This window comes from Amblyomma maculatum, chromosome 8, assembly GCF_055883805.1.
Source record: "Amblyomma maculatum isolate TAMU_Amacu chromosome 8, ASM5588380v1, whole genome shotgun sequence".
NCBI classification, from domain to species: domain Eukaryota; kingdom Metazoa; phylum Arthropoda; class Arachnida; order Ixodida; family Ixodidae; genus Amblyomma; species Amblyomma maculatum.
Genome location: NC_139351.1, coordinates 89213819 through 89240656, shown reverse-complemented (window position 1 = coordinate 89240656; position 26838 = coordinate 89213819). Strand labels below are relative to the sequence as shown.

The window sequence follows — 26838 nt, the reverse complement described above, 5'->3', positions numbered from 1 at the left end:
TTTTACAGTCCGTTGGAGGTCTTCTTTAGAGAGTCTGCTTATGGCAAATTTTGGCATATTTCGATGTGTAAATGATAAGAAGTGAGAAGTTTCTGTTTATATGATTGGTCTGCGATTGTTGAGAGGGAGGTCTGAGCTGTTTCTATCTTTTTGTCTTTCTCACCACCAGCCTACAGCAGTGGTGGAGGCCCCGGCAGCAGCGGACCACCTTCCAATGGGTCTGCGGCAAACACGCCCCCAGCTGCAGATGGAGGTGGCGGTGCCAGTGCCGGGGCCAGTGGCTCAAAACCATCACCACTGTCGCCGCCACAACTGACGCAATTGCGGGCCCAGATCATGGCATACAAGCTGCTGGCCCGCAACCAGCCCGTGCCAGACCACATTAGTCTGGCGGCTCAGGGCACTGCCTCGTCACAGAGCACGCCTCAAGGTTCTCCGCAGCCGGGACCACCATACATGCACAGGCCACCCGGTGAGAGGGAGCGTGGACTGTCCTCCAATAGGGTAGCCGGCATGCAGTTGTGCATTGGAAGTTTCAGGGGTGTACGGCATGGTTTGTGCTTAAGAGGGAGTACGTAAATAATATTTGGGCACACGTTGCATCTCAGTTTAGACATGCAGTTTCAAGGTGACAACATGAGAGGTCCCATTTTAATAGGAAATACAGTCACGTTGGTGGTCACGGATAAAGGACTCTCTTTAGAAAGTTCGACAAACGACCACTGGCCATGAAATGAAGAGTGCGAAATGCTGTGAAAATAAAAGGTTTCGAAAAATTTCCCTCGCTCACATTACATGTGGGTGAAAACATTCTTTTTTTTTTTTTTTCCCGTTTTGCTACCCCTAAATTTCACCTCATATTATATGCGGGTCTGTATTATATACGGGTTTTTACGGTATAGTGAAGAAGCCAGAGGCATTGATATTCTTAAGCTGATAATCCAGCTTGATGCCTAGCTTTTTTTCTTCTTTTTTTTTTTTTTTTTTTTTTTTTTTTTTTGAGCTAACCGGAAAAACATTAACAGCAAATCACTGACGCAGAGAGATTGTGTATGGGAGTTACTGCAGACTTAAGTTGTACCCGACTATGGACATGCTTACTGCTTTTGGTACTGCTTCATGTAATACTGCAAAATGGCAGCCATTGCGGCTTGAGTGCACGCTTCGTAAGCACTTTCCGGCTTAACAAGAGTATGGAACTATTCAATTTTTCAATTTGAATATAAAAAAATAAAAATATGATAGATTAAATTATATTGTTTTATTCTTCAGATGTTTGGCAATCCGGTTGATGAATAACTTGCCTTAAATCGTTAATTCATTTAAATGGTTGATCGCGTCTGAACACGCTACATTTTGTGCTGCAGGAGCCCCGTCACCTTCCATGCGGCCGTCCCCCCAGCCTGCTCCACCCATGGGGGCGGGCCCTCCGCAGCAGTATGGCACCAGCAGTGGCCAGGCAGGAGGAGGAGGCGGGGCGTCCATGGGTCCCCAGTATGGCCCAGTGGCAGCACCAGCCCCTGGGGGCGCAGTACCGGGAGTGCCGCCACCTCCCCATGGCCAGCCGCACCCCATGATGGGATCCCAGGGGGGCGGAGCTCCGACTCCGCCACCTCAAGGGGCCGGAGCACCTCCTGGGGGCGGGGTACCTCCACAGCAGGGTCCACGGCCTGGGTGCCAGGCGCCACCTCAGAGTGCACGTGGAAGCCCCGGTACAGGGCCACCGTCATCCATGCCGGCCATGATGCAGGTGAGGGCTGTGACAAGGGTAGGCCATATACTGTTCAAGAATGTTGTGATGTGACAGGCCTTATACTGTTCAAGAATAGCTCGATCAGCAAGTAGTGATTACCGGCAAAAAATGTGGAATTGGTGCTGCGATCCTTTTCTATCACTGCACCGTCAGAAAGGCAGCAGCTGCAAAACATGCCTTGAGAGCATTGTGGAACTGGCAGAGCACTTAAGCATGCACCCAAGGATGCAGGATCGAATCCTGGCAGCAGTGGCCACTCTTCGATGTAGGCAAAAAGCAAGGCGCCCGTGTGCTGTGCGATGCCAGTGCAGGTTAAAGAACCCCGGGTGGTGAAAATTTCCGGAGCCCTCCACTATGGCGTCTCTCATAGCCGGAGTCTTTGGGACTTCAAACCCCATAAACCATCAACCATCAAACTACATACGCATGCTCTCCTGTTTTCGCTTTGGGGCAACCGCTTTAATCCTGCACGAGTTTGGTAAAATCTCGTCAACTCGACCCCCGTTATTTAGGTCTAGGAGCTTGGTCCAGCCCAAAGGCCTTTACGATTTTAATAAAGATTTGACCGCATCCTGTCAAGTTGCTCCAGAATATTTCTACCAAAGCATGATTGCATTTCTGCTCCATAGCTGCTCCACAATGCGCATTTTTTTGTAATATGGCTGCTCCAAAACATGTTTGTGTTTTGCCATTTCTTTGCCTGGCTGTTAAATTGACTGCTGGCAACGCTCCTCTGAGTAAGAAAGTACGCACCCTGCAAGGGTTCGTGACATTTTGTAAACTCCCTTTTTCATGTGAGCAAATACATCAAATATGTTGTATTAAACCCCTTTTCATTCACATCATTCCTTATCAACTAATTGTAACATGGTGTTACGGCGTTATTTCTGCTTACTTAAATAATACTTGGTAGGCCTTACAGGTAACTGTATAACAAGTTACGCCAGTGATGGGTGAAAATTAAAATTTTTTTTGCAATTGTCATAGTTGTGTTTTGTGAAAAGATTCTCTTTATTTTCAGCTTATCTATACTAATTTTTGAAACTATTTGGAAATATTTTGCTTAGCACTGAAAAATTTGATATTCAAGGACCTCTACTGAGTTTGATTTTTTCTAGCCTTGGTTCGCAGATTTTATCTGTCATTTAAATTTAACTTGGCAGTGTTTGAAAAATATTTAATGTGATTTGCGCTCTGCTTTTAATATTCAAATTCGCTTCATCCTTAAAATATTGCTCTACTCTAGCACTAGATGCACTGGGTGATGCCATGATTAGTCAGTCCTTTCTCCTGGGTCGATGCAGAAAGACCTGTGTGTAAGAAGTGCAGTGACAAAACAACCTCATTTTGCACCATTGGCTGAATGGGGCTCGCTTTTTCAAGCCCTTGAGATCTTTGTGTCGTGCCCAACTTACTTCTGGGTGCTTGAGGAAGCGATCTGGCCTTATCTATCTCGTCAAGACGTGAGGATAGGCACGAGATAAGCCACAGCCCTTGTCAGGCTGCTCTGCTCCTTATCACTGCCTTCTGGTGTGGTGCCAACCACGACACTGAGCTACTACATTGAATGCGACCCGTTTGCCTGTTGCAGGCGTGCTTACGCGCTGTGCTTGTTGCACAGTAAGCAACGGCATTGTTTGTGTGCTTTGGCAATGCTTGCTTAGGGGAAACGCTTTTGTGCAGTCGAGGTCACTGTATCTGCTGGTAGTGGGGGGGAAAATGTTAGCTTGTTCGCATGCGCTAGTTGCTTCAAGAACACGTGCAGTGCTATGTAGTTTGCGCTTCAGGTTACTTCTGGGAGGTTTTTTATTTTCTTTAGTAATAGTTTATGCCAGTTAGGATTGCAAATCTGTCAACTTTATAACAGCGTTGAGTCTTTTTGTGCCACTGTGTGCATGCAGGTCAGTGCTGGGCCGGTCTTGACATTGCTCAGCTGTTATCCTGTTTGTTGGCCTGTTGCTCGCTCAGTGATTATCTGTATCACCACTGGAGGGTACTCGCTATCGAGATCTCATTTATTTAACTCTTGGTAAAACTCCATCTCTTCACATGCCAGTTATATAGCACAGTGATTGGTTTGAATTTCGGAGATTCACAAATTGTCATGCCACCTGTGGGCAGCAAAACAAACTTCCTGGGATCACATAAGGATTGGAGGATGCCATATGTAGCCAAAACCAAAGCTCAGAGGTGGCATCTCTCATTTAGAATCCCCTTGCTGAGTACCTCAATGGCACAGTTTCCATTGTGCATTAAGACCCCCTTTGCTTAGGAGATGTAATCTTGGAACTCATTTATAGACTGTAGGTTGGTCTCTAGTGTGGATTTCAGGGTTTTTCTGCCAGAAGCAACACCTGAAATTTCGCAGCTCTATTGTTCAGCATCTTGGCCCCACAGAGCCTTAGAATGCTGCTCAGATGTCCTTCTGGAGTGTCATGATAAGGAGCACAGCTAAATAACTCTGCACCCTTTTGCTGCTGGCATTAATGACAGGAGCGCCAAGTAGTACATGCGTGAATACCGTGTGGTGCAGATGCAGCAGCAAAAGCAGAACCGCATCACTCCCGTGGCCAAGCCGCAGGGCATTGACCCCATCGAGATCCTCAAGGAGAAGGAGAACCGGCTGACGAGCCGCATCGCCCACCGCATTGAGGAGCTCTCCAAGCTGCCCGCCAACCTGCCCGAGGACCTGCGTATCAAGGCCATGATCGAACTGCGTGCCCTCCGCTTGCTCAACTTCCAACGGCAGGTAATGACATTTGTCCTTTTTGTGGTTTGCTTCTTTTTCTTTTTTTCATTCCTGAGAGAATCATCATGTGAAACCAGAGCTCTTGTCATGCTTCTTTTCCGCGATTATATTATTATTTTTTCTTTTTTTTTTATTTGCACCATAACAACCTTTGGTCATTATATGAGGGTGTAATAATCAAATAGGTATGGTAAGTGCAAACAGTGAATAAAAAAAAAGGCAAACAGCAGCCAAAAGAAGCAGAAAATGCTTGTTTTCTTGTAGTTTTGTAATCTTTGTTAGAAGAGGGATCGGACTGCAGTGAACAAAAAAACAATGAAAAGTTTCCGGTAGTGTACAGGGATTGTGCGGGAAAGACAGGTACATACCTAAACGTCGCAATTGCAATGAAACCAAGAAACAGCATACCTTTAAAGTCGGCTTCATTTTCTTGACTAATCTGCTTGAAATATGTGCCGTAATATTAACGAGTTTTATTTTTAACAACTAAGTAAAAAGTCGTTCTGCAAGTTATTATCCGATATTACAGACATACTAATCTGCCTTTACTCGCTTATCGGTTGATGTATTGTGCATAGGTCGACCCTCATCACCTGGAATAATGAGAAGAAAGGAAAAGGGATAAGTTCAAACGTCTTGTAGCTCAATCATCAGATTACAGTTACGATAGATAAAACCACTGTGTCGATGGCATGTCCCAACTCCATGGTCGTTTTGTTATTAGTTGGCTGTCTTGAGAAGAGAGGTGCATGTGAAGCCATCCTGTGGTAATGGTGGTAGCTGTTGCCATACCCCTCCTAAGGAGATGAGCCGCGGAAAGCCATTTTTAATACGGTGTCATTAAAAGCCCTGTTCTTTAGAAAATCTGTCATTGGCATTGTTAGGGAAAGATTACGGCATACCTCTGGCTGGCGGCAGGTGACGTGGCTGGGCACTGATAGATCGTAGGGCTGTGTGACATCACGAGACCACGTGACATTGCCACGTTAGCAGGAGCCGCCAAATCCTCCAGGACATCATCATCATCCTCGGTCTGACTAATGATGATGATGTCCTGGAGGGTTTGGCGGCCCCTGCTAACCCTCCAGGATCCTTGCATTTAAAGTCGGACATGCTACCGGTAGCTAGGCCACGCTGATGCCTTCATACTGCTTGGTTAAGTGGGGCTTTATATCTATTTCGGGTGGCCTTTCAAATAATATGGCAGCTTATGAATGTATGCTGGGTATTGTGAGATAATGGAACCAAAAATAATGAAATTGATGATTATGCGAGTTGCAAAGCCTATGTACGCAAATGAGGATCTGCAAGAAAGCTGCAAACGGGAGTTGATAGCCTCAGAGGCGGAGCTCAAGTGTCGTCCTAAATTACTTTTCTCGGGAGGGGTTGGGGTTGGGGACTATATCTATCTATCTATATATGTATATACGAGCTGTGACAAAAAAAACGAGACTGGTCCAATAAATTATTATGCTCACAGAATCATTTCTCTGTGACATTATCACCTTCAAAGTAGTTGCCTTCAGCATTCACACACTTCTGCATTTGGTACTGCTACTGCTGGTAACGTTCTGGAACGAGGTTTTTGGAAGGCCCTTCAGGAGATTCTTCGTTTTTGCCTGAACCTCTTTAACTGAGGTAAAATGGGTTCCTTTTAAGCAAGGTTTAACTTTAGGAAATAAACAAAAAGCCCAAATCAGGTGAATAAGAAGGATGCTCCATCGCAGTAATGTTTTTGCTGGTTAGAAAATGCTTGACAGATAGGGCCGTGTGAGCGGGTGCATTGTCCTGGTGCAACAGCCATCCATCACAGTCTTTTTAATACTTCAATGTTGTAGTAGTGTTGATTAACAGTCTGACCACTGGGAACCCACTCAATCATTAAAATTCCGCTCTTTTTTTCAAGCTACACACATTTATTTTGTGTCACACCTCGTATGCGTATATTGTAAGCCTGCACTCAAGTCATTGTATTGATGTTTTTTTTTTTTCCCCTCTTTTTTCTCCTTGTTTTACACATGGAGAAGGGGCCCTTGCATTAAATTCCTGTACGTTCTGCCTCCCCTGTTTTCTATCTGCAAAATTGACAATCTTGTTACAATCTTGTTTTTGTTTCATTCGGACGTATATTCAGGCTGGGTTTCATTTAACACCTAACGTTTCTTTTCTGGTGCATTGAATTTGAGAACAGTCTGGAGAACTGCTGCGAAAGTATTGCAGCTTGAAACACTCGTGCGTGACGGGTCTCGCTTACATTGCTAGAGCTCTCACCGGGCACTTGCTCCGCATGCTGTGCAGCTGCGGGCGGAAGTGGTCCAGTGCATGCGCCGGGACACCACGCTGGAGACCTCGCTCAACCCCAAGCTGTACAAGCGCACCAAGCGCCAGAGCCTCCGCGAGGCCCGCCTCACCGAGAAGCTGGAGAAGCAGCAGAAGCTGGAGCAGGAGCGCAAGCGTCGCCAGAAGCACCAGGCAAGGCAATCCTTGTTTGTTCTGCGGCGTTTTGTCTATTTTTATCTGCACACGCTTTGCGCAGTTTCACCTCGTTTTTTTTTGCCTCGTGTGTGTTGGGTTGTTTCACCTTTCGTCGGGGACGGAGCCGCCTTTGCCAAAAGTAACCAGGAAATAGGACTAGTGCCACTCCTCTAAAGCTCTAATTAAGATAAAAGAGGAACCCTTATGCCCTTTCCCATCTAACTTTTTCAATTTTTTTTTTTTCGTACCAGACTAAGGCATTCAGGAAAAAAGTCCCGTGTTGTGTGGTCTCTTTTACGTCCTCATTTTTTTCTTTCTGGGTCATTCCATGGATAGCAGTGAACGAACTAGCTCAGTCCAATCTCCTGATCCAAAATCACATTTCTACTATTCTTTCTCTCGTCGCTCGGTATTTACCATGACCGTCACGTGTGCAGGAGTACCTGGCAGCGGTGTTGCAACATGGCAAGGACTTCCGCGAGTTCCACAGAGGTGTGCAGGCCAAGGTGGCCAAGGTGAATAAGGCGGTGGCCACGTACCACGCCAACACGGAGCGGGAGCAAAAGAAGGAGCAAGAGCGGGTGGAGAAGGAGCGAATGCGGCGCCTCATGGCCGAGGACGAGGAGGGCTACCGCAAGCTCATCGACCAGAAAAAGGATCGCCGGCTGGCCTTCCTGCTCTCCCAGACGGACGAGTACATCCACAACCTCACCGAGATGGTGCGCCAACACAAGGCCGAACAGCGTCGCAAGTTGCGCGAGAAGAAAAAGAAGAAGAAGAAGAAGCAGCCCCAGGGGCAGGGACAGGCACAGGCACAGTCCTCGCAGGATGGCAGCGGGGCCGGTGGTAGCGGTGGTGAGGGCGGCATGGGGACGTCCTCCGATGGCGGGGTTGATGCGGTGAGTGGTGCCTCGTGGTGGTTCCTCGCTCTGCGCACGTGGTGCGAGTTTTGGAACCGTGGGGGAGAAGGATTGGGTGAAGTTCCTAAATAGAGTGTGGATGTTGTTTTCTGACTGATATTCTTTTACACTGGAAACCTTATATAACTCTGGCCATTGCTAATTGTGTTGGTGAGCAGCTGCATAACCAGCTGAAGTGTGGTTAAGAATTCCTATTTCTGTCTCTGCAACCTCTGTTGATCAAAGCCTTATTGCAGCAAACAGGTAAGAATTTATAAATAGTTCAGTGCAGGCAAAATTAATGATATAAAATTTAGCTGTAATTGCGCACAGACACTAAAGGCACGTCAACTCTTTAGAGAGTGCCGTATAAACCGTATTATAGGTCGAGTGGGAATATAGGTCGACCCCCTTGCTGTGAAGAGAAAAAAAATTAAAAATGGAGGAGTGCATTTATTTACATTGGCTGTGTCTCTGCATCACCGGAGCTACGATCTCACTCCAAACTTCAGCAGTGTTGTCGCAAGACAACTCTTTCTTCGTTGTGTGTGTCATCTAGTTCGTCAAGCGTGTTACTTTTGCAGCATTTCTTGAAAAGTTGCATGTGAACAGCTGATCTTGTCCACGGTCCCGCATGCTCTTTTCTGAAACGCCGAACCACCAAACTGTCGCCGAGAAGGTGGCCATGTGGCCGTTCGCTTCGGTGAGCATCACTTATTCTGAAAACCCACTGTAAACTACCTCCACATGCCGTTATTCATTGCTAATGATGCATGTTATACTCTCATAGGTCGAACGAAAGAGTGCACGCTGAGATAAATGCGCTTGAGATGGAAAAATAAATGCCAGTAACTGCAGGATGTTGATACGGTTTTGGCTATCCGTTCATGAGCAGGCACACCACTTGTTGCCAGACTGTGCCTCAAATTTTGGTAAAGACCGCTATATAAAACAAAGGGCGACTTTAACTTGCTTTTTTTTTTTAGTAAAAATCTCAACTTATATTCCGGTTTATATGGTGGACCTTTTCCCAAAACTTGTGACGCATTTTTTCCGAGACCAGAAAGAACAAAGCGTTAAACATGGGTTGGGTTCTCTGCATCGCAACCATGTCATGTGGAATTTGTCAGTGGCAACCAATAGGAGTGCACGATGGCTACTGCTAGGCTACAGCTGTTCACTCTGCTACTTTTCGGATACTGTCCAAAAAGTGCGAGATGCAAGATAAAACTTGCGAAATTTAGACCAAACACTTGTTGCATTACCATTGGTTACTTATGTAGTACAGTGAAGCTTGCCGCCTGTCATCCAAGTGGGCATTATTTTACGCAGGCATGGGAACTTCTCTGTTTTGTGGGTTACAGTGCTCGGTATATGCAGCATAAATTGCATATGTGTTATGCTAGCCTTAACCAAAGCTGAATCCGGCAAGCTATCGTGGTACTAACCCCGCGGTTACCCTTCTCATGTGACGGAAGCCTAAACGGCACGCTCAGGGTGACGAGATTCAGTTGTTCTCGGTAGAATTGAATTGGTTGGATTTTTGTGGCTCTACTTTTTTTTCTTCGGCAATGCACATGGTGAACAGTTTTGCCGCTCTGGAATCTGGAGTTTAGAAGATTTTCCTACCATTTCATTCACACCCACGATTTTAGTGACTAAACTTTTTGACTGATTTTGCCGTACGGGTACTGCGGCTGCATTCCGTTTCGCGGCATTTTTGCCATACGGGTACTGCGCTAAACACATAACGTTTTAAAAAAGTTGACATTTTTAGTGAATTTTTTTTGGAATATTTGACAGTCAAAGGGTTAAACACACTGTTGTTGGTAACTGGAATCGTACGGCAGTTCCAGCCCCAGGGATTCACACACCGAGATAAAAATGTTGACATTTGCTTCGCCTGTGACTGTGATGCCCGCACTTCGTTTGTTGGCCTCTTTTATAGGAGAGGGTATATATAGGCCATCTTGAAGTTGTTTGAGTGTCCCTTCAGGTTGCTGAAGTATATTGATTTTTTTTTTTTTTTGGTGACAACAAAACAAGCCCGTGATGTGCTTCTTGTAGCATTGTGCATTGTACCTAAGTGTGGTGTTTGAGAATGATCTTGCTTCTTTTTCGAACCTCACATGCTAGCCATTTTTCTCTCTCTTGCTGTTCAGATGGTGGACGAGAGCTCACAGCACAGTGATCTCAGAGTCAACGTCATAGAGACGGCCACTGGCAAGGTCATCGAAGGGAAGGATGCCCCACTGGCCAGCCAGCTTGACACGTGGCTTGAGATGCATCCAGGGTACACGATGAACGCTTGTCCTTGCATTTCAGTCGAGCGCAGCAAAGTCCCCCTAAACTGCCACAATGGCTACGCTAGGTTATGATGTAGCCAGTTGGTAACGATGTCTTTTGGCCTCCTGGGTGCTGCATTATTCCCCCATACCAGTAGAGCAGTAAACAGAATTTTCCTTTCATTGCTCCACTCTGTATCGACATTGTTATGCTTGTAATTTTTTCTTGCGGTTACCTTCTGCTTAGATGAGAAAGCTTTAAAAGACAATTTATTTGTTGTTTGGGAGCAGTGTTTGATAGTCTTCGCTGCATAGCTAAGTTGTATCGTACCACATTTGTATCTTACTGTCTGGCTTGGTTATGGCAAACATTTGGCCTAATTATCAGCTACATGCTGCATGCTGCTGCGTTTTCGCATGGTTTGCTTTCGCTTGTCATGTATCGGGCAAGTTAGGTTATGAGTCAAGCTTGCTGGTTAGCACGCAAGAAATAAAGGGCATAAGTACAAGAAGCCCTAACTATTTTAACTTCGATGTGCAACTGGCGAACACCATTTCTACAAGCAGAAGCTTATTCTTATTTCTCCTTACTTTTCCAGGTTTGAGGTGGCACCAAGAGAAGCCAGCGATGATGAGGAGGACGGTGAAACTGATGATTCAACAGAAGTAAGCTCACATGTTTTAACGGTTCAACTTGCGTCACATGCGCTACGAGAAATTTATAATCATTGGACAATTTGCTTAATTAGCTGGGAAGGCGGGGTAAGCTATGTATTGTATGGTAGCTATGTATGTATTGTTCTTATGAAAAGAAATCTTGAAGGATTGTACACTTGAATATGCCAGTTCAGTAGGTACCATTTTATTTGTATAAAAAAAAAATTGTTTGCTTTTAATGCAGCGTCTTTTATGCGTGATGTTAGTCGAAGAAGCTTTAAATGCTTTGCAGTGAAGGCTGCTGAAATTACTGCTCGACGTAAATCTCTGCAACAGATAGAGTTCCATGCTGCTAATTATTTTAATTAATTGATGCTGCTAATTAGTGATGCCCTTGTCTTTTGAACAGTCTGAGGAAGAAGGCGAAGAAAACTCTCAGCAGCAGCAGCAACCAGCCCCTGTCACTTCAGTTGCAAAGATCGAGGCCTCGCCTGACGACCATGTGAAGAGTGTAATTCAGTAAGTTCCACTTTCCTATTGGCATGAGAATTTGGTGTGAGCTGGATTGCTGGCCACTGCATGCCTGATATTTGAGAGGCAGCTAGGCCTTTCTGTCTGGGTTTCCTTACAGCAGGGGTCCTCTTTATCCTTGGGGTGACCCCAGCGGCACAGGCTTGGGCAGAGTACTGCATTAGTGGAAGCGACGTATACTAGTATAGTACTTGGGGTGGGGGACTCAAACTGCTTCGAGAAAGAACCCAGAGACTACGGACAACCCAGTCTTACAATCGCTTTCGCATAGTCATAGATGGCAGTGTTTTTATTTTATTTCCATTTCAGACTGTCTGCTGCAGCTTGCAGATTTCATTATTCTGTTTACATTAAGTTTTCCTTTAGCATTCTTGTTCACCCGGCCTAGGGATGGTGGGTGAGGGTGTTCATCGTTTCTTGAAGAAGCGCAGTTTGGGTCCGAAAGCACGAAGCACAAAAAGGGTCCCTGCATATGCCCGCTTTGCTTTAAAATGTATGTGTGTCCCTTCTACGTTTGAGCATGCTGTTGGTGACAAAATGGCTTTGTGGCTTTTTCAGGGCGGCTGTAGCTGAGGACGATGAGTACAAGGCTGGCGGCTACCAGAACTACTACAACATAGCGCACGCCATCCGGGAAGAAGTGCGCGAACAGGCGTCGCTCATGGTGAACGGCATGCTCAAGGAGTACCAGGTCAAGGGGCTCGAGTGGTTGGTCTCCCTCTACAACAACAACCTCAATGGCATCCTGGCCGATGAGATGGGGCTGGGAAAGACCATCCAGGTAGGCCGACACTGTGTTCCCGTACCTGAAGTTCGCTTAGAGGGACGCCAAGGACAAATTGAAGGCGTACGGTCGACAAGTTGCCACACGCTTAGTGACAAAGTTGCCTCTACTCTAAACAGGGCATTTCTAGGTCAGAAAAAGTAAGACACTGTCACAATTGTTACCACTGTGATGTTAAATTCAGCTTGCATCTATTGGTGGTAATGAATGCACATTATTATTTGCCTGCCTCTATGGTAAGTTACATGTGAAGTCGCTCGCGACATATGTGACGCCATTCCATGCTGAGCAATCAGTGTGACAGTGTGCATTACGCCGAAACTGGCACAGATGCAAGAAACATGTTTCTAACAGCTGTCACGGTAAAATAAAAAATGGGCATTGCTGCCACCAGTTTTTTTTTTTCTCCCCGCAAGTGAGCCACAATGTTAAAGATGGCAGGTTCTCGAGGCTAGGCTCAACTGCCATTCATTTGTAAACAGCAGTCACAAAGTCCCCTCGGGCCTTGAAGCCACAGGGTTAGATGAGGTGGAAAGATATGTTTTGTTTCTAGACATCAGCATTGCCAGGAAGAAGCCCAGTATAGATTTTTACTGTTAACGAAAATTGTATAGAGTTGTCCTCAGTGATGCCACCTGTAAAGCTTGGCAGAAACATTGAATGGTTCTTGTATGCCCGCGGCTTTTTTTGCAGACGATCGCCGTCATCACGTACCTCATGGAGAAGAAGCGCATCAACGGGCCCTACCTTATCATTGTGCCGCTGTCGACCCTGTCCAACTGGATGCTGGAGTTTGACCGGTGGGCGCCCTCGGTGGTCAAGGTGGCGTACAAAGGGTCGCCCAATCTGCGGCGGCAGCTGTCGCAGCAGCTGCGCAGCAGCAAGTTCAACGTGCTCATCACCACCTACGAGTACGTCATCAAGGACAAGGCGGTGCTGGCCAAGATCCGCTGGAAGTACATGATTATCGACGAGGGCCACCGCATGAAGAACCACCATTGCAAGCTGACCCAGATCCTTAACACCCACTACAGCGCCCCGCACCGCCTGCTTTTGACGGGCACCCCACTACAGGTGGGGGTCGTTCTATTGAGCCGATTGTACCTAGTCAAGGGTGTTTGTGTGAAGTCTGTCTATGCCCCGTGCCATGTTTCTACTTTTAATTGTTCAGTGGTTGTCGACGGACCAGTTTTTCCACAAGGCTAACTGTGTGTCTGCCAGTATTTGTAGCCTTTTGTTGTGACACTGACTTTCGTCACAATTAGGTTGGAGTGGCAAAACCCTCACTGCCTTGTGTGTGTGTGTGCGCGTGCAGAAATGAGCTTTAGAGAATGTCTAAGAAATTGCGCTTTCTTCCTGCTTGGCTTACTTTTCTTAGTTTTTCAGGAAAGTTAGTTGTGATGGTCCGAGAACTGGGTCTTTGTTGCTGGTTACAGAACAAGCTGCCTGAACTGTGGGCTCTGCTGAACTTCCTGCTGCCGAGCATCTTCAAGAGTTGCAACACGTTCGAGCAGTGGTTCAACGCTCCCTTTGCAACGACCGGTGAAAAGGTAAGCCAGCTTGTCACACCGCATTGCATTTGTCTGTGCTGGCAGATTCACTCGCTTTTGGACTCGAGAACTGACTCTTCAACTTCTAACAGGTGGAGCTGAACGAAGAGGAGACCATTCTGATCATTCGTCGGCTCCACAAGGTCCTACGACCATTCCTGCTGAGGCGACTGAAGAAAGAAGTCGAGTCCCAACTCCCCGAGAAGGTGAGAGCTCAGACGCTTTCAATTTTTTTTTTTTGACCCAGCAATGTAAATTTCGCGCTACCTATTGGGTTGGAGGACGGTGTATTACTGTGACGTATGCCACCAATGTAGTATCCAAACCAGGCAGCTGACCCAACCAATGCAATTTACTGATATGGCCATGTTATAGAAATTTTTTTATAGCGGGTAACTTGGATGGATCGGAAGCACTGCTGTCAAGGCTCAGTGATACAAACCCGGCGGATATGAATTTCGGGATATATGTGAATTTGTGAAATTCTCTGGCCAGAGTGCATTGTGTACAATATGCAGAATTTCAAATTTCAGATGTTACGAACATTTTCCCGCGTCATTACAAATGGTATCAATAAGCGAACTGCTACCACAGCCATGACTACCCGCACATCATGGCTCCGTGATCGCCAATGCTGTGATTACCTGCCGTGCTGTACGCGCCACAGGAAGTTTGGGGCGGTGCGTGACTCCCAAATTGCTGGTATTGCGATCGCCAATGACGCTAGCATTTAATGCAAGCATGCAGTTGGCAGCGGCGGGTACGCACGGTGCGCATATCATTGACTCCATGATCGCTACTCGCGCTGTACGTGGCCTGCACATTGCCGATGTTACAATTTGTGCTGTACACACCACGAGAAGTTTGCGGCGTTGCGCGGCCTGCAAATAGGCGACGTCGCGATTTTCTGTCGCACTGTACGCGCCGCGGGTGGTGAGCTGTGGTTGCGTGCAGCCTTGAATAAATATCCTCAACCGCAAACAGATCTGCGTGAGTGCCTTTCCCATGTTTTTGTATATTGATTTTTGTCTGTTTTGATGATGCAAATTCTTTTCATGACCGTGTCAGATTTTTAACATGGACGTTCTACCTACTTTACACGATCAAACTTGATCATGAACCATGTGGGACTCTTGACATTGAGGGTGTCCTTTGCAAAACTTAGCATTGCAAGACTACCCATAGCCAAGTCGTACAGTCAAATCTCGGTATAATGAATCACGGGGGACTGCCTAAGATCATCGTTATTTTGAAATATCGTTGTAGTGAAAGACTTGGAACTATGAGCCAGTGGACAAACCTAGGTATGAAAATGGCGTACCTTGGCACTAGACATATGTGCAGGCAAGCAAAATCTCAAATGAAAATGTTGCACAAACTTCAAATTTACCTTATTTGAATATATCAGATTTTTTTTTTGCTGCCACGTGCAGCACACACGACTATTAAAAATTCTCTACACCGTCCACTTCGCGCAACATCTCATCATTCACGTCACTTCACCGTGCGATGAAAGTGCGAAACTTGTTCAGTGAAGTTTAACAATCTTGTCTTGGTCTTTCAAAATGATCACGACAGTTGATGGAGCAATGTGAAGCTGTCTGCAGAGGCTGATTTGCTTTTTCCCTGTGTCGCTTTCTTGCAGTATGGCTCTTTCCTGCAGCGAAAACTGCTTTAGCTGCTTCTTGGCACCATCGCTGGCTGCATTAATAGTCGGATCTCGCACAAATTTCGCAAGAAGATCACCCGCAACAAATATCTCTTCATACCACATGCGTGAATGGCATTAACAACCGATCAGCGAACGACACACAACGCAGAAAAAAAAAAAAGAATAAAGAATGCAGGTGGCTAAGCCTGCTGCTTGCAGCCTATTAAACCAAAACTTTGTGGTGGCGCTAGGTGTTGGCACTAGATATGGTGATGATGATAGCTATAGCCCACGGCACACACAGAAATGGTGGTTTCTGTTCCACATAAGAGTTGCAATGCTGTTAGTTATAGCCTAATTCATAATAGTACTGATTTTCCTTGATTATAGGAGAAAAAATAAATTATGTGCGTTAGTCTGAAATATGTGTTGTATTGAAATTTGTAGCTCTGAAATATTTTTACATTGGAAGCATAGGAAATCAGTTGTGGATTTTCTAACAGTTTGTTCATTTGAAAAATTCATTAAAGTGGTGTTCATAGTAACCAGATTTGACTGTAGTGCACCCTCTCCCCCCCTGCCCACCAAGGGTCACCCAGGTGGACGCATGGATTTACTGATATAATGACAGTTAAACCACAACTAACTCTTTCGTTGGCCTTTTCACATTTGTGTTTTGAACATTTCGATTCAATGCTTGGTGTGAATTGCCTCTCTTTGTTGCCAGGTGGAGTACGTGGTGAAGTGTGATATGTCAGCGCTGCAGAGACTTCTGTACAGGCACATGCAGACAAAGGGAGTTCTTCTCACCGATGGATCTGAAAAGGACAAGAAGGTATGTCCTGCCCCTTACACGACCCAGCTTTGTTTCGGTTGGCACTCTCATGGCGTCTCTTATGACTGCTGTCTTGTTTTCTGCTTGTTACATGAAGTCGACGCTTATGCTGAACTCTCGTGCTTTAGTCCTGAAAATGTTTTTGGGGGTTGCTTTTTCTTTGTTGCACATAAATACCGTAAAAACCCGCGTATAATACGAGTTTTTTTTCCAACTTTCAGCGTTCCAAATTTCCGCCTCGTATTATTTGCGGATCCCAACCAAAATGTCAAAGTTTTGCGAGAAGTTTTGGTTTCGTTGTTGCCGCGTGGCTACGGCTTGGCTTTGTTATCGATGTGCGGCTACGGCTTGGCTTCGTTGCCCTAACGTGGCCGCACCCCGCAGTGGCCACGACGTCGAGGTGTCGTCTCTTTGTTGTTGAGTCGTCGAGTGCGCACAGCATCAGCGCATGTGCTCTCGTGCAAACCACGGTTCGCGAAAAAGTGCACGCTTTTTTCTTTAAGTGAACGAGCAGGATGCCAGGGTCTCGGAAACAGTACTCGGCTGCTTTTAAGAGAAAGGTGATTTTAGTTGCTGAAAACATCGGCAACAGTGCGGCCGGGAGGCAGTTTGGCGTCACCGAGGGAAGCATTCGCGGATGGCGACGACAGAAAGAAGCCCTTTTCGCGTGCAAGGGAATGCGAAGAAGCTTTCGCGGGCCAAAGAATGGCGCATTCCCGGAAATTGAACTCGCTCTGACGGAGTTCGTACGAGAACAGCGAGCATCGCATCTAGCTGTGAGCGTAGAGCTTATGCAAGCAAAAGCTAGGGAGCTTGCAAGGGAAAAGGGAATTCCGAGCTCCGCCTTCAAAGCAAGCAAGCACTGGATACATCGCTATATGTGCCGTGCTGGATTCTCGCTACGCCGGCGAACCTCGATTTCACAAAAGCTGCCCGAATCCTTCGAAGAGCTGCTGGTGGCTTTTCAGCGCCACGTGATTTCTTTGCGAAAGACCAAAAACTTTCAAAAAACTTTCAGCTGGGGCAAATAGGCAATGCTGACCAGACGCCGGTTTACCTGGACATGCCATCGCCCCTCACCGTCCATGAGAAAGGCTCTAAACAAGTTTGTATCCGGTCTACTGGAAACGAGAAGACGCGGGTTACAGTCATGCTATCGTGCACGGCAGACGGCCGCAAGCTCCCGCCCTATGTCATCTTCAAGCGCAAGACAATGCCGAAAGGTGAGGAGCTGCCGAAGAATGTCATCGTGAGATGCCACGAAAAAGGTTGGATGAACGAGGATCTTGTCCTCGACTGGGTGAAGTCAGTGTGGTGCAAACGGCCCGGTGCACTGTTGTCCTTTCCATCCATCCTCGTGCTGGACGCGTTTCGTTGCCATTTGGCCGACTCGGTGAAAAGGCTGCTAAGCGACTGCCGCACAGAACTTGTGATTCCGGGTGGGATGACCTCACAACTTCAGCCTCTCGACGTTTGTGTCAACAAACCCTTCAAGGACGCAGTCAAGCGATGCTACGCGGAATGGATGCGGTCAGGTGAGCCTGCAGTGACGCCGGCCGGGCGGCTGAAGCGAGCATCGCCAGCCACGCTGTGCAAATGGATTGTGGACGCGTGGGCAAGCATCCCAGAGGAGCTTGTGCGCCGTTCGTTTAAGAAGTGCGGCATCTCAAACGCCCTCGATGGCACAGAAGATGAGTACCTGTGGGATGATTTGTCCGACAAAGAAATTTCCGAGGAAAGCGCTGCTGAAGATGAAAGTGATTGAAGTGTGAGGTCCGATTTCAATAAATGTCTTGTTTTTTCTCTCTCGTATTATATGCGGTAAAAACTTTTTTTTTCCATTTCGCGTCTCCAGAATTTCACCTCGTATTATATTCGGGTTCGTATTATACGCGGGTTTTTACGGTATGTGCTTTTTATTGCCCTTCCGGAATACACTATCAATGCCTTGTGGAACTTGGTGCAGGATTGCTGTAGCATGAAAACAAAAGTTTTCACATGTTCCCGCATATGTAGTAGACTCTCGATATTGCAAACTGTGTTGATTCAAGACATATTTCGAGACTTAGTTGGGCAGCATTTTCAGTGCATTCTATTACTGTTTTATTCATACTGCAGTTTCACTTTATTCGAGTTTTTTTGTCTCGCTCCAACTTTCCTGGTTTGTGAAGGAGTGGAGGTCAGTGTTGGATGTGTCAGGATTTCTATGCGACGTGTACTGAAAATAATAATGTATGCATATTGTCACATGGTGGTGACAAGATTGATGACACAAATGAAGAGACGGTGAGTGCACTGAACTCTTTATTTGGCTGACTTGTGCCCGCAAAGGCATTAAGCAACTTGGCGGCGGCAATAGCAACAAACGTGATCGTCGAACTAAGAATGCCCGTTGCACTTGTCAACGCTCAATTTAAAGGCTGCCCAGAATAATCTAGATAACATCACAAACTGCTACTAGCACAACCGGGAACATTGTAGAAACATACGCGAGTGATCGGAATCTTCAAGACAGATCTCAGTGCATCTTGCTCGACAGCGAACTGATAAAGGTCCGCCTCGCAACATCGAGCATTAACAAAGGATACAGAACTGATACGTGATCCAGAATCAGAGTGATAAGGCCGCATGCCGGCGGCTGCCAAAAAACAACAAATACAGTTTTGTAGGTTTCGCAGCAATATATTTGGAGTTCACAGGGCTGCGAGCTTGGGGTCAACCTATATTTATGATCAACTTATTTGTGGTAATACACAATATATAGCTGTCTTTAACCGTAGCAAAAAATTGCAGCCTTAAAATCACATTGCGCTTTACTGCAAATGAGTCATTTCCTATTGAAAAACATGTTGCAGAAAAGGAGGAAGAAGAAAGAAAATTGGGGAGAGATGCTTATTTCTTTTCTCCTTTGCAGGGCAAGGGTGGCACCAAGACGCTGATGAACACCATCATGCAGCTGCGAAAGATCTGCAACCACCCATTCATGTTCCAACACATTGAGGAGGCCTACGCCGAGCACATTGGTTGCACTGGGAGCATTGTACAAGGGTGAGGCAGAGGCATCCTACAGCTAGCTGTTCAGCATGTCGTATATGTCTTTTGCTTATGCCTTGGCTGCGTGGCATTGCAGACCCGATCTCTACCGGGTGTCTGGCAAGTTTGAGCTGCTGGACCGGATACTTCCCAAGCTGCGCTGTAAGCAGCACAGGGTGCTTCTCTTCTGTCAGATGACCACCCTGATGACCATCATGGAGGACTACCTCACCTACAGGGGTCAGTGCTGCCTCTATACTCACTTTCACTGCCAACAACACAATTGGAAAGTTCACGCCGATTTCGCAAAAGCTTTGTAGAAGAGTCAGGCCTTTCTAGACACTAGTACACTGTTTGCTTATGGGGAATCGGAACTGCTTTGTTGTTGCAGCATTTTTTTGTAATGGAAGTCTGACTTTTGAGTTTTGGATGTTAGTTTGGTGGTGTGGCTATGAGCTATGAGGGATGCCTTGGCCTTAGGTCAGTAATTTTTAAAAATTACGAGGGACTTTAGTGACTAAAGTAGTGAAAGGCGAAAGCCTGAGTGCTGAATTCTGCTACGCAACTGTCACTAATTAGTAATTAATAAATTAATGAACTAAGTAACCATATTTTGTTAATTGATCGATCACTGATTGGCATATGGCCATATAAGGCACACATTCGCGCATACTGTGGTGGTTCTCTGATTGGTCGAGATCTCTGACGTCATCGCGCCTCGGCCAATCAGAGCCGCCGCAAAAGCGGGACACATTTTGTCCACGACAGTATGAGCCATTAAAGGCTTTCGCCTTAAAAGGTATTTTTATTGCATCTCCTTCAGAATTCGAATGCTACAACTACGAACCAAACCTGTGACATTGTGCTTAGGCTTAGTTGCAGGACAGTACCGTAACTTCTGCAGGATACCGGTACCTGCGTCTCGACGGTACAACCAAGGCGGAAGACCGTGGTCAGTTGCTGGAAATGTTCAATGCCAAGGATTCTCCCTACTTTATCTTCCTGTTGAGTACCCGGGCTGGTGGCCTGGGCCTCAACCTGCAGGCGGCTGACACTGTCATTATCTTCGACTCGGACTGGAACCCCCACCAGGTATGCAGGGAGTCTGTAGTTTGGACTGAAGTGACTTGGCTGACCGTGTAGAGAAAAATTGCGCTTGCGCTTTTACTTCACGCGGGTAGTATGCTAGCCAGTGTAGGTAGATCACATCCGATACCTAGCATCAGTATATTGTCAGGTAGTTTCTACAACACCCACCGTGCAATACTGTTGCTTTTATTTATGGCGGGCAATGTACATTCAGAGGCACTAGCATAACGTTGGAGCTGGCAGCATTCACATTGTTCGTCTCTTCCGTTCCGCTCTTCACTCTGTTTTCAAGACTGCACTTACACCAACAACCCGAACTTCCTGTACTTGTGAATTCATCTTGTATTTTTGCAGGGGTCTATGGGACAAATTGTTGGCTTACTAGAGCTTCATTTCATTGAGTTCATTACAGTGCTTAAGAAGGAAGACATCAGGTAGCTTAGATTTGCTGCGCGCTAGCAATTGTGCACTCGTGCAGCAACAGAGTAGGCCTTCTTTCTCATCTGTGAAATGAGTGTCATACGGTCTCTACTACCCCTACCAGTTAGGCCACAAGTATTTTTTCTGCCATTCCTTTACACCCTGCGTATTGCCCGTAAGTAATGTTGCACTTGGCTTGCAAGCAAAAATTAGGATCTTGGCCTATTTTCTTGAATCTCAGCGAAGACGCGATGAAGGCCCACACACACACTTAATACACACTAGGTGATAACGAACTCTACCGCACCAAACCTACAGTGAAATCTCAAGCAAATGTTAACGCACTATAAAGCTAATCGAAATACTGTGGATCAAACACAATTAAACAACCTAGTGCAATCCAAACAACAAACTCTGAAGAAAGAAGCACGTACAGCGTTTTCTGCTCACTGCGTTTGTGGCTGTTGTGTCAAGGTGATTCTGCGGCAGAGTCAGCATTGCCGGTGGCGTCCACACTGGAGGAATCGTCATTGTTGGCATTGGTGTTAGCGTCCAAAGAAGTCTTGCGTGTAGCTAGCAGTTGGTGGCATTAGGGTTAGGAGAACACTTATGCGTTGCAAGCAAGTGCAAAAGACACTGGTCTTGAGAACAGGCGCCAGCGTAGCTGTGACGTACGGTGTAGTGCCATGCGACGGAAAAGACGGCAAACCTGAAGCAATGGCCAGCAGTGCTTCCTCCTAGCTACTCAGCTCTTCTGTCCCCCCTTCCTACATGAAGCCGCAAGCTTTTACACTTCTACCATCATGCCTGTTGCCATGGCATTAATACACATTCTCCTTATTGTCGTCGTCATCTTCCTTGGGTGTCCGTGGCCTTCTTTCTGGAATTTGCCGTGTCACTGCAGCCTTCCTCCTCTTTGCTTATTATTGTCACCTCTTGTATGTGCCACCCATTGTTTAAAGAACCTAACTACATTGTCCTACTTAACTACATTTGGGCTTCGTGGCATATGTTGTCTTTGGTTGTGAATACCTCTCTTCTGTAATGTTGTCAGTAGTCTTTTCGTATGTGTGTTGGTGCATGTGCACATCAGGTTTGCGGGTTAAAACGAAGTAAGTGAGCCACCTCCGAGAATACGAGCTCACGACTAGCGCTGCATCAGGGTGGAGGTTTCTGGCTCACTCAATAGCTGGCATTGTGACTTGAAGCTGCTTTCCAGAAGTTCCAGGCTATAGTGGTGAATGCCACCTCATCTCAGTCTCAGTGCAAGGAGAGTGATTGAATGAGGAAAAGGTTCCACAAAGGTAATGGGGGAGAATGGAGTTAGATGAAAAAAAAAAAAAGAAACGCCAAGTATATGGTGGCAACGCACCACATGTCATATGCATGGAGGTGCGCTTGAGTCAGTGCTTCCATTTGTCTGTCTTACTGTGTGGCAATAATGTCTCTTCCCGGGGCAAAGCAACGAACCGTATGGTTGACACTCCTGTCGTCGTCGTGGTGGGGGGATGCAGGACCTGCAAGCGCAGGACCGAGCCCACCGCATCGGTCAGAAGAACGAGGTGCGGGTGCTGCGGCTAGTGACAGTCAACTCGGTGGAGGAGCGAATCCTGGCAGCCGCCAAGTACAAGCTCAACCTGGACGAGAAGGTCATCCAGGCCGGCATGTTTGACCAGAAGTCAACGGGCTCCGAGCGCAAGCAGTTCCTCCAGGCCATCCTCACCCAGGATGAGAACGACGAGGAGGCAAGTTGTCGTTCACCTCTCCCATCCTTTTCCGCATCCATTTCCGGCATCTTTTAAGTCCTCACAGGGGCAAAGGCTTTTCTTTTCTCTTATTGCGGGCAGTTTCCTGCATGAGTGATGTGACATGCCTCCTATGATAATCTGCAGAATGTCCTTTTTAATGTGAGCCAGCATGCTGCAGGAATGTTGGCATGCTTTGCTACCGAACACATTGTAGAAACCAATTTTAATGAAAGACTCTATTTGTCATGTATTGGTAACAGCATTTTCATCCTATGGCAGGCAGAGGCTCATTCCAAAGCACCGTCCGTTGTGGCTTCTATGCGAAGCTCGCTACATTTGTCATTAGCATGGATAAGCTTATGTATAGTCATTTGTATCTAGTATTTACTCGTCAGGTTTCCTTACAGTTGCACAATTTATGCTTTATGTACTGCTGCACACTGACTGTGTTGCCTCAGTGTTGTAATGTTGCAATTTGTCTCGGAACTGCAGGAGGAAAATGAAGTTCCAGACGATGAGACGATCAACGAAATGATTGCCAGGAATGAGGAGGAACTGGAGTTGTTCCAGGTATGCTCTCCGTATGGTTTGAGTGGTCATACAGGCAAGGCATATCGCACATATACACTGGCTGTGAACGTTTAGCCATCCGCGAAGCCTTATCTCACTGATAGCATGCGTGGTGCATAAAATCATAATTCCACTATGGTGGCGGAAGAGGTCGGCAGCTTTATGTCCATTCTAAGCTTGAAGGTCTCGTCGTGCAATGTTTACTCGGGCGACGGCGGCAGCCGGCGTCTAGGTACAAGGCCACTGCAGATTCGCTGAACTGCCGTGTTGTGGGGATGCTTCAATGCATAATCCACACAGCCCGTGCGGCGAATTGAAGACAAGAAGGATGTCTTCACATGTAGAGCAGATAAAAGAATAATTTTTATTGCGGCATGCTCCTAAATGATTAGACTATAGAGCGTTGGGAACAGATGACTAATTTTATGCTTGCTAATTTTTTTTTGCTCATCATCCACTTTTTCCAAATTAAACTTCAATAAGTTGTAAGATGTCAGATAGTGCCTTGATCAAGAAAGTAACTCCTACATTGTGTTCCTTATGCTGTGTATACTATCCAGGCATATGTTTATAATATTTTTGTGATGAGTAGTTTTTCCTCTATTGTTTCTATAAACAAAGGAGTGAAAATGTGAATTATTTTAAAAACTAACTTGCATATTAGAAAAGTGATTACATGAACTAAAGAATAAATAAGTATAAACTAAAAATAAACAAAAGTGTGTAAAGACCCCTTTCCCCTCTTAAAAAATTCATATAACACTGTAAATTTTGCTACACTTTTTGTGTAATGAAATTTCCTTGCTCGCTTGAAACAACCTGAAGAATAAATTGTGCTGCACGGGTGTTCAGTACGGAGATGGCAGAGATAGAGAGCTTAGACAGCCTACCGTGTGATCAGGGTAGGCTAAAAACGCCACTTTTATTGCTTTTGAAGTTTCTTCTTTTATCATAACGGTCCGGAACCAGGAGACTGGCTTTGATGCAGTGAAATTTCAGTCTTATGAAGGAAGCTGCAAATTTAACTTGCTTCATTAAATTGAGGTTGAACTGTACATGAAATTAACTTGACACTTCAGCAGATGTGCTTGTAAAAAGCCGCTACATTTGAACATTCCGCCAGAAAATCTATTGTGGAAATTTCTGAAATGGCGAAAGTCGTACAACGTCTGGCCTTTCCCCTGCCGTCATTTCCTCCCACATTTTGATATTGGCAGGTTGGGGGGCATGCTTTTAAATCATGTTGCTCTTCTGACCGTTCCACATCTTTCCTTGCAGAAAATGGACATTGACAGGAGGAGAGAAGAAGCACGCAGTGTGAAACGGAAACCCAGGCTCATGGAGGAAGATGAACTTCCAAAATGGCTGCTCAAGGACGATGCTGAGGTGAATGAGCAAGGCTGTGTTATATAGTTTTTATTATGGCAGTGCGTCCATATCTGTGTCTTCGCATTGTGTCAAATATAATCTTGCATTGTGGTTTTCTTGCTCGTTAGGTGGAACGACTGACTAATGAGGAAGAAGAGGACAAGCTGTTTGGACGGGGCAACAGACAGCGGAAGGAGATCGACTACTCTGACGCCCTCACTGACAAGGAGTGGCTACGGGCAAGTGTTCTCTCCACTGGCATCGCCCTTTTCCCCACTATTGCCTCGCTTCTGAATGATAGGTCGCTATACATGCGGTGTCAAGGGACTTTAGGCTAATTGCCATAGAAAGCTGTCCTGGTTTGATGTAAACGTGCGAGTTTTGTAATTATTCTCAGACCTTGAGAGTTTTCTCTGTGCCTGTGTATAAACAAATACTATAGTCTCATATGCGCTCGTAATCTAAATGAATTTGAAATTTGGGAGGACCTCTGCAGTCTAAATCCAGCCGAGCCAAGGAAGGGAAATTTAAGGGGCACAAAACTTGCTACTAGTTGTGTTTGGTTGCAGCATTCAGCCGAACAGTGGTCTTGAAGACACATGTTTTTTATTGGCACATCTTACGCGCTGGATCTTCAGTTTGGGCAATTAGTCTGCGGTGTTCTAGTCTCATGAACCCTTTTGGTAGCCGATCAGAGGTTAGTGTTTTGAGATTTCTCATCTTAGTTATAGGGGAATGAAATCCTAAATAAGCAGCTGCAACATTGCCAGTTGCCTGCCACGTGTCATGCTGCTTGCTCAGCCCTACTTTGAAATAAACATTACCATTACGAACTGACGTAACTATATGGGTCGATTGGTCTGTCTGTGTCCCACAACCACAGGCCATTGAGGATGGCAATCTGGACGAGATGGAGACGCGCAAGCGTTCTCGCAAGTCGGGCGGCGGCAACAACGGTGCCTCGTCGAGCTCTGGCGGTGAGCGGGGTGGCAAGCGAAAAAGTGGCCCTTCCCGCCAGATGGCCGATGATGAGCCCGTGGTGAAGAAGCGCCGCGGCCGGCCTCCCGTTGAGAAGGCCTCACCCAACCCACCTTCCCTCACCAAGCAGATGCGCAAGCTCATTGACATTGTCATCAACTACAAGGACAGGTACAGTGTTGTTTGCATGCGCTCGTAATTAGGTATTGAAGCTGGTTAATGTTAGTAGAGGGTAGTAGGGAGATTTTAAAAAGAAAGTGTTCCCAGCTTTACGAGGTGCTCCCAGACATTTTGCTCTGTGGCCAGTAAGTGAACGTGGCAGCTTGCAGTTGCAGCGTACTGCAGTTAAAACCTGGTTGTACCAAAACTAAGAAAAGCTGGCAATTTTTCACGACACACAGTTTTCGTATGAAGACTCAAAAGGACAATGCAGAGTAGAAACAAAAATAGGCAATGAGTGTGGATGAACTTGCCTTGAAAATGTCAACAGTAAATCCCCATTACTTGAAGTTATTAACGCAGAGAAACATGACGAGACTGTGTGGAAGCTGCTGCTGCCATCTCTGCCGTGGTTTGCATGACGATGCTGTTGCCCCGAGAAACGAACCCTTTGCCATGCGTCACCAGCGCTCTCCACCATTCCTGTTCCCAGAGTCATGCGAGCAACCGACCAGTGGCGATGGGAATGCACCACTCATCCCGTGACTTCTTTGTTGTGCCCTGTTACTTAGTGCAGCTTTTGAACTCTTTGCAGAGTTTGAGTGCAAACTGTTTCAATGCCGCCTGTTGTGAAGTTAAAGAAGTGAAAACTGCGGAGGGTGCAGAGTTAGCCACGGAGATGCGCTGGGGTGCGGCACGTTGTATTGACTGCATTCCTTTATTGCAGTTGTGGATGTTCCTGATTACGGCAGCTTGTGTGTCATCGTCTTGAAATTTTTCTGTGGTGTGCTAAATTTCTGGTAGCACACAGCTCTGGGAGGCAATTTTGTCATGGTCAACCACCGCTACACTTTCGTTGCACGGAGTTCACAGATGTGGGGAGGTGGGGTTGTTGAGAGAAAATTTGTAGTATTGATGAATTTCGCTATATGGGGGTTTAAGTCCACTGTAGAGCGCTGATTGTCATGCATATATTTACACTAAGACTAGAGTGAAAGCAACGGCGGCACTCCCAGGTACCCTCTCCACTCCTTTGCTAATCTCGTTCGCAGCCATGATGGTACTTCTCGCATACTACAGCTGCGTACCAGCCAGTCTCTAAGTACACCAGACAAAGCGATGCGAAACTATCGCAAGTACGCTTTTTAATCAGCCTTTATATCACTTAAATTTTACATTTGTAAGAAAATAAAATGTGAAAGCATTTTTTTATGAACTTTAATGCTTTGTATATCTACTTTTGGAAGCTTTTTGTGCGAGTAAAGCAAAAATAATTAATAGGAGTGCCATCATGGCGCTACACG

At 46.2% G+C, this 26838-nt stretch overlaps 1 protein-coding gene across 1 annotated transcript in view; it reads left to right on the top strand.

The window, feature by feature from the left end:
- The window catches only part of brm (ATP-dependent helicase brm), a 38522-nt gene that overhangs the window by 7692 nt on the left and 3992 nt on the right, over positions 1 to 26838 (top strand). The window contains exons 5-25 of the mRNA XM_084576759.1: positions 170 to 472; positions 1368 to 1750; positions 4287 to 4502; positions 6801 to 6974; positions 7415 to 7876; positions 10039 to 10169; positions 10761 to 10827; positions 11228 to 11337; positions 11908 to 12130; positions 12827 to 13207; positions 13570 to 13683; positions 13776 to 13889; positions 16062 to 16169; positions 19084 to 19217; positions 19300 to 19442; positions 20107 to 20294; positions 22226 to 22456; positions 22952 to 23029; positions 24308 to 24415; positions 24526 to 24636; positions 25281 to 25546. Coding sequence (XP_084432885.1) covers positions 170 to 472; positions 1368 to 1750; positions 4287 to 4502; positions 6801 to 6974; positions 7415 to 7876; positions 10039 to 10169; positions 10761 to 10827; positions 11228 to 11337; positions 11908 to 12130; positions 12827 to 13207; positions 13570 to 13683; positions 13776 to 13889; positions 16062 to 16169; positions 19084 to 19217; positions 19300 to 19442; positions 20107 to 20294; positions 22226 to 22456; positions 22952 to 23029; positions 24308 to 24415; positions 24526 to 24636; positions 25281 to 25546 — 4045 coding nt within the window. The remainder of the gene's footprint in view (positions 1 to 169; positions 473 to 1367; positions 1751 to 4286; positions 4503 to 6800; positions 6975 to 7414; positions 7877 to 10038; positions 10170 to 10760; positions 10828 to 11227; positions 11338 to 11907; positions 12131 to 12826; positions 13208 to 13569; positions 13684 to 13775; positions 13890 to 16061; positions 16170 to 19083; positions 19218 to 19299; positions 19443 to 20106; positions 20295 to 22225; positions 22457 to 22951; positions 23030 to 24307; positions 24416 to 24525; positions 24637 to 25280; positions 25547 to 26838) is intronic.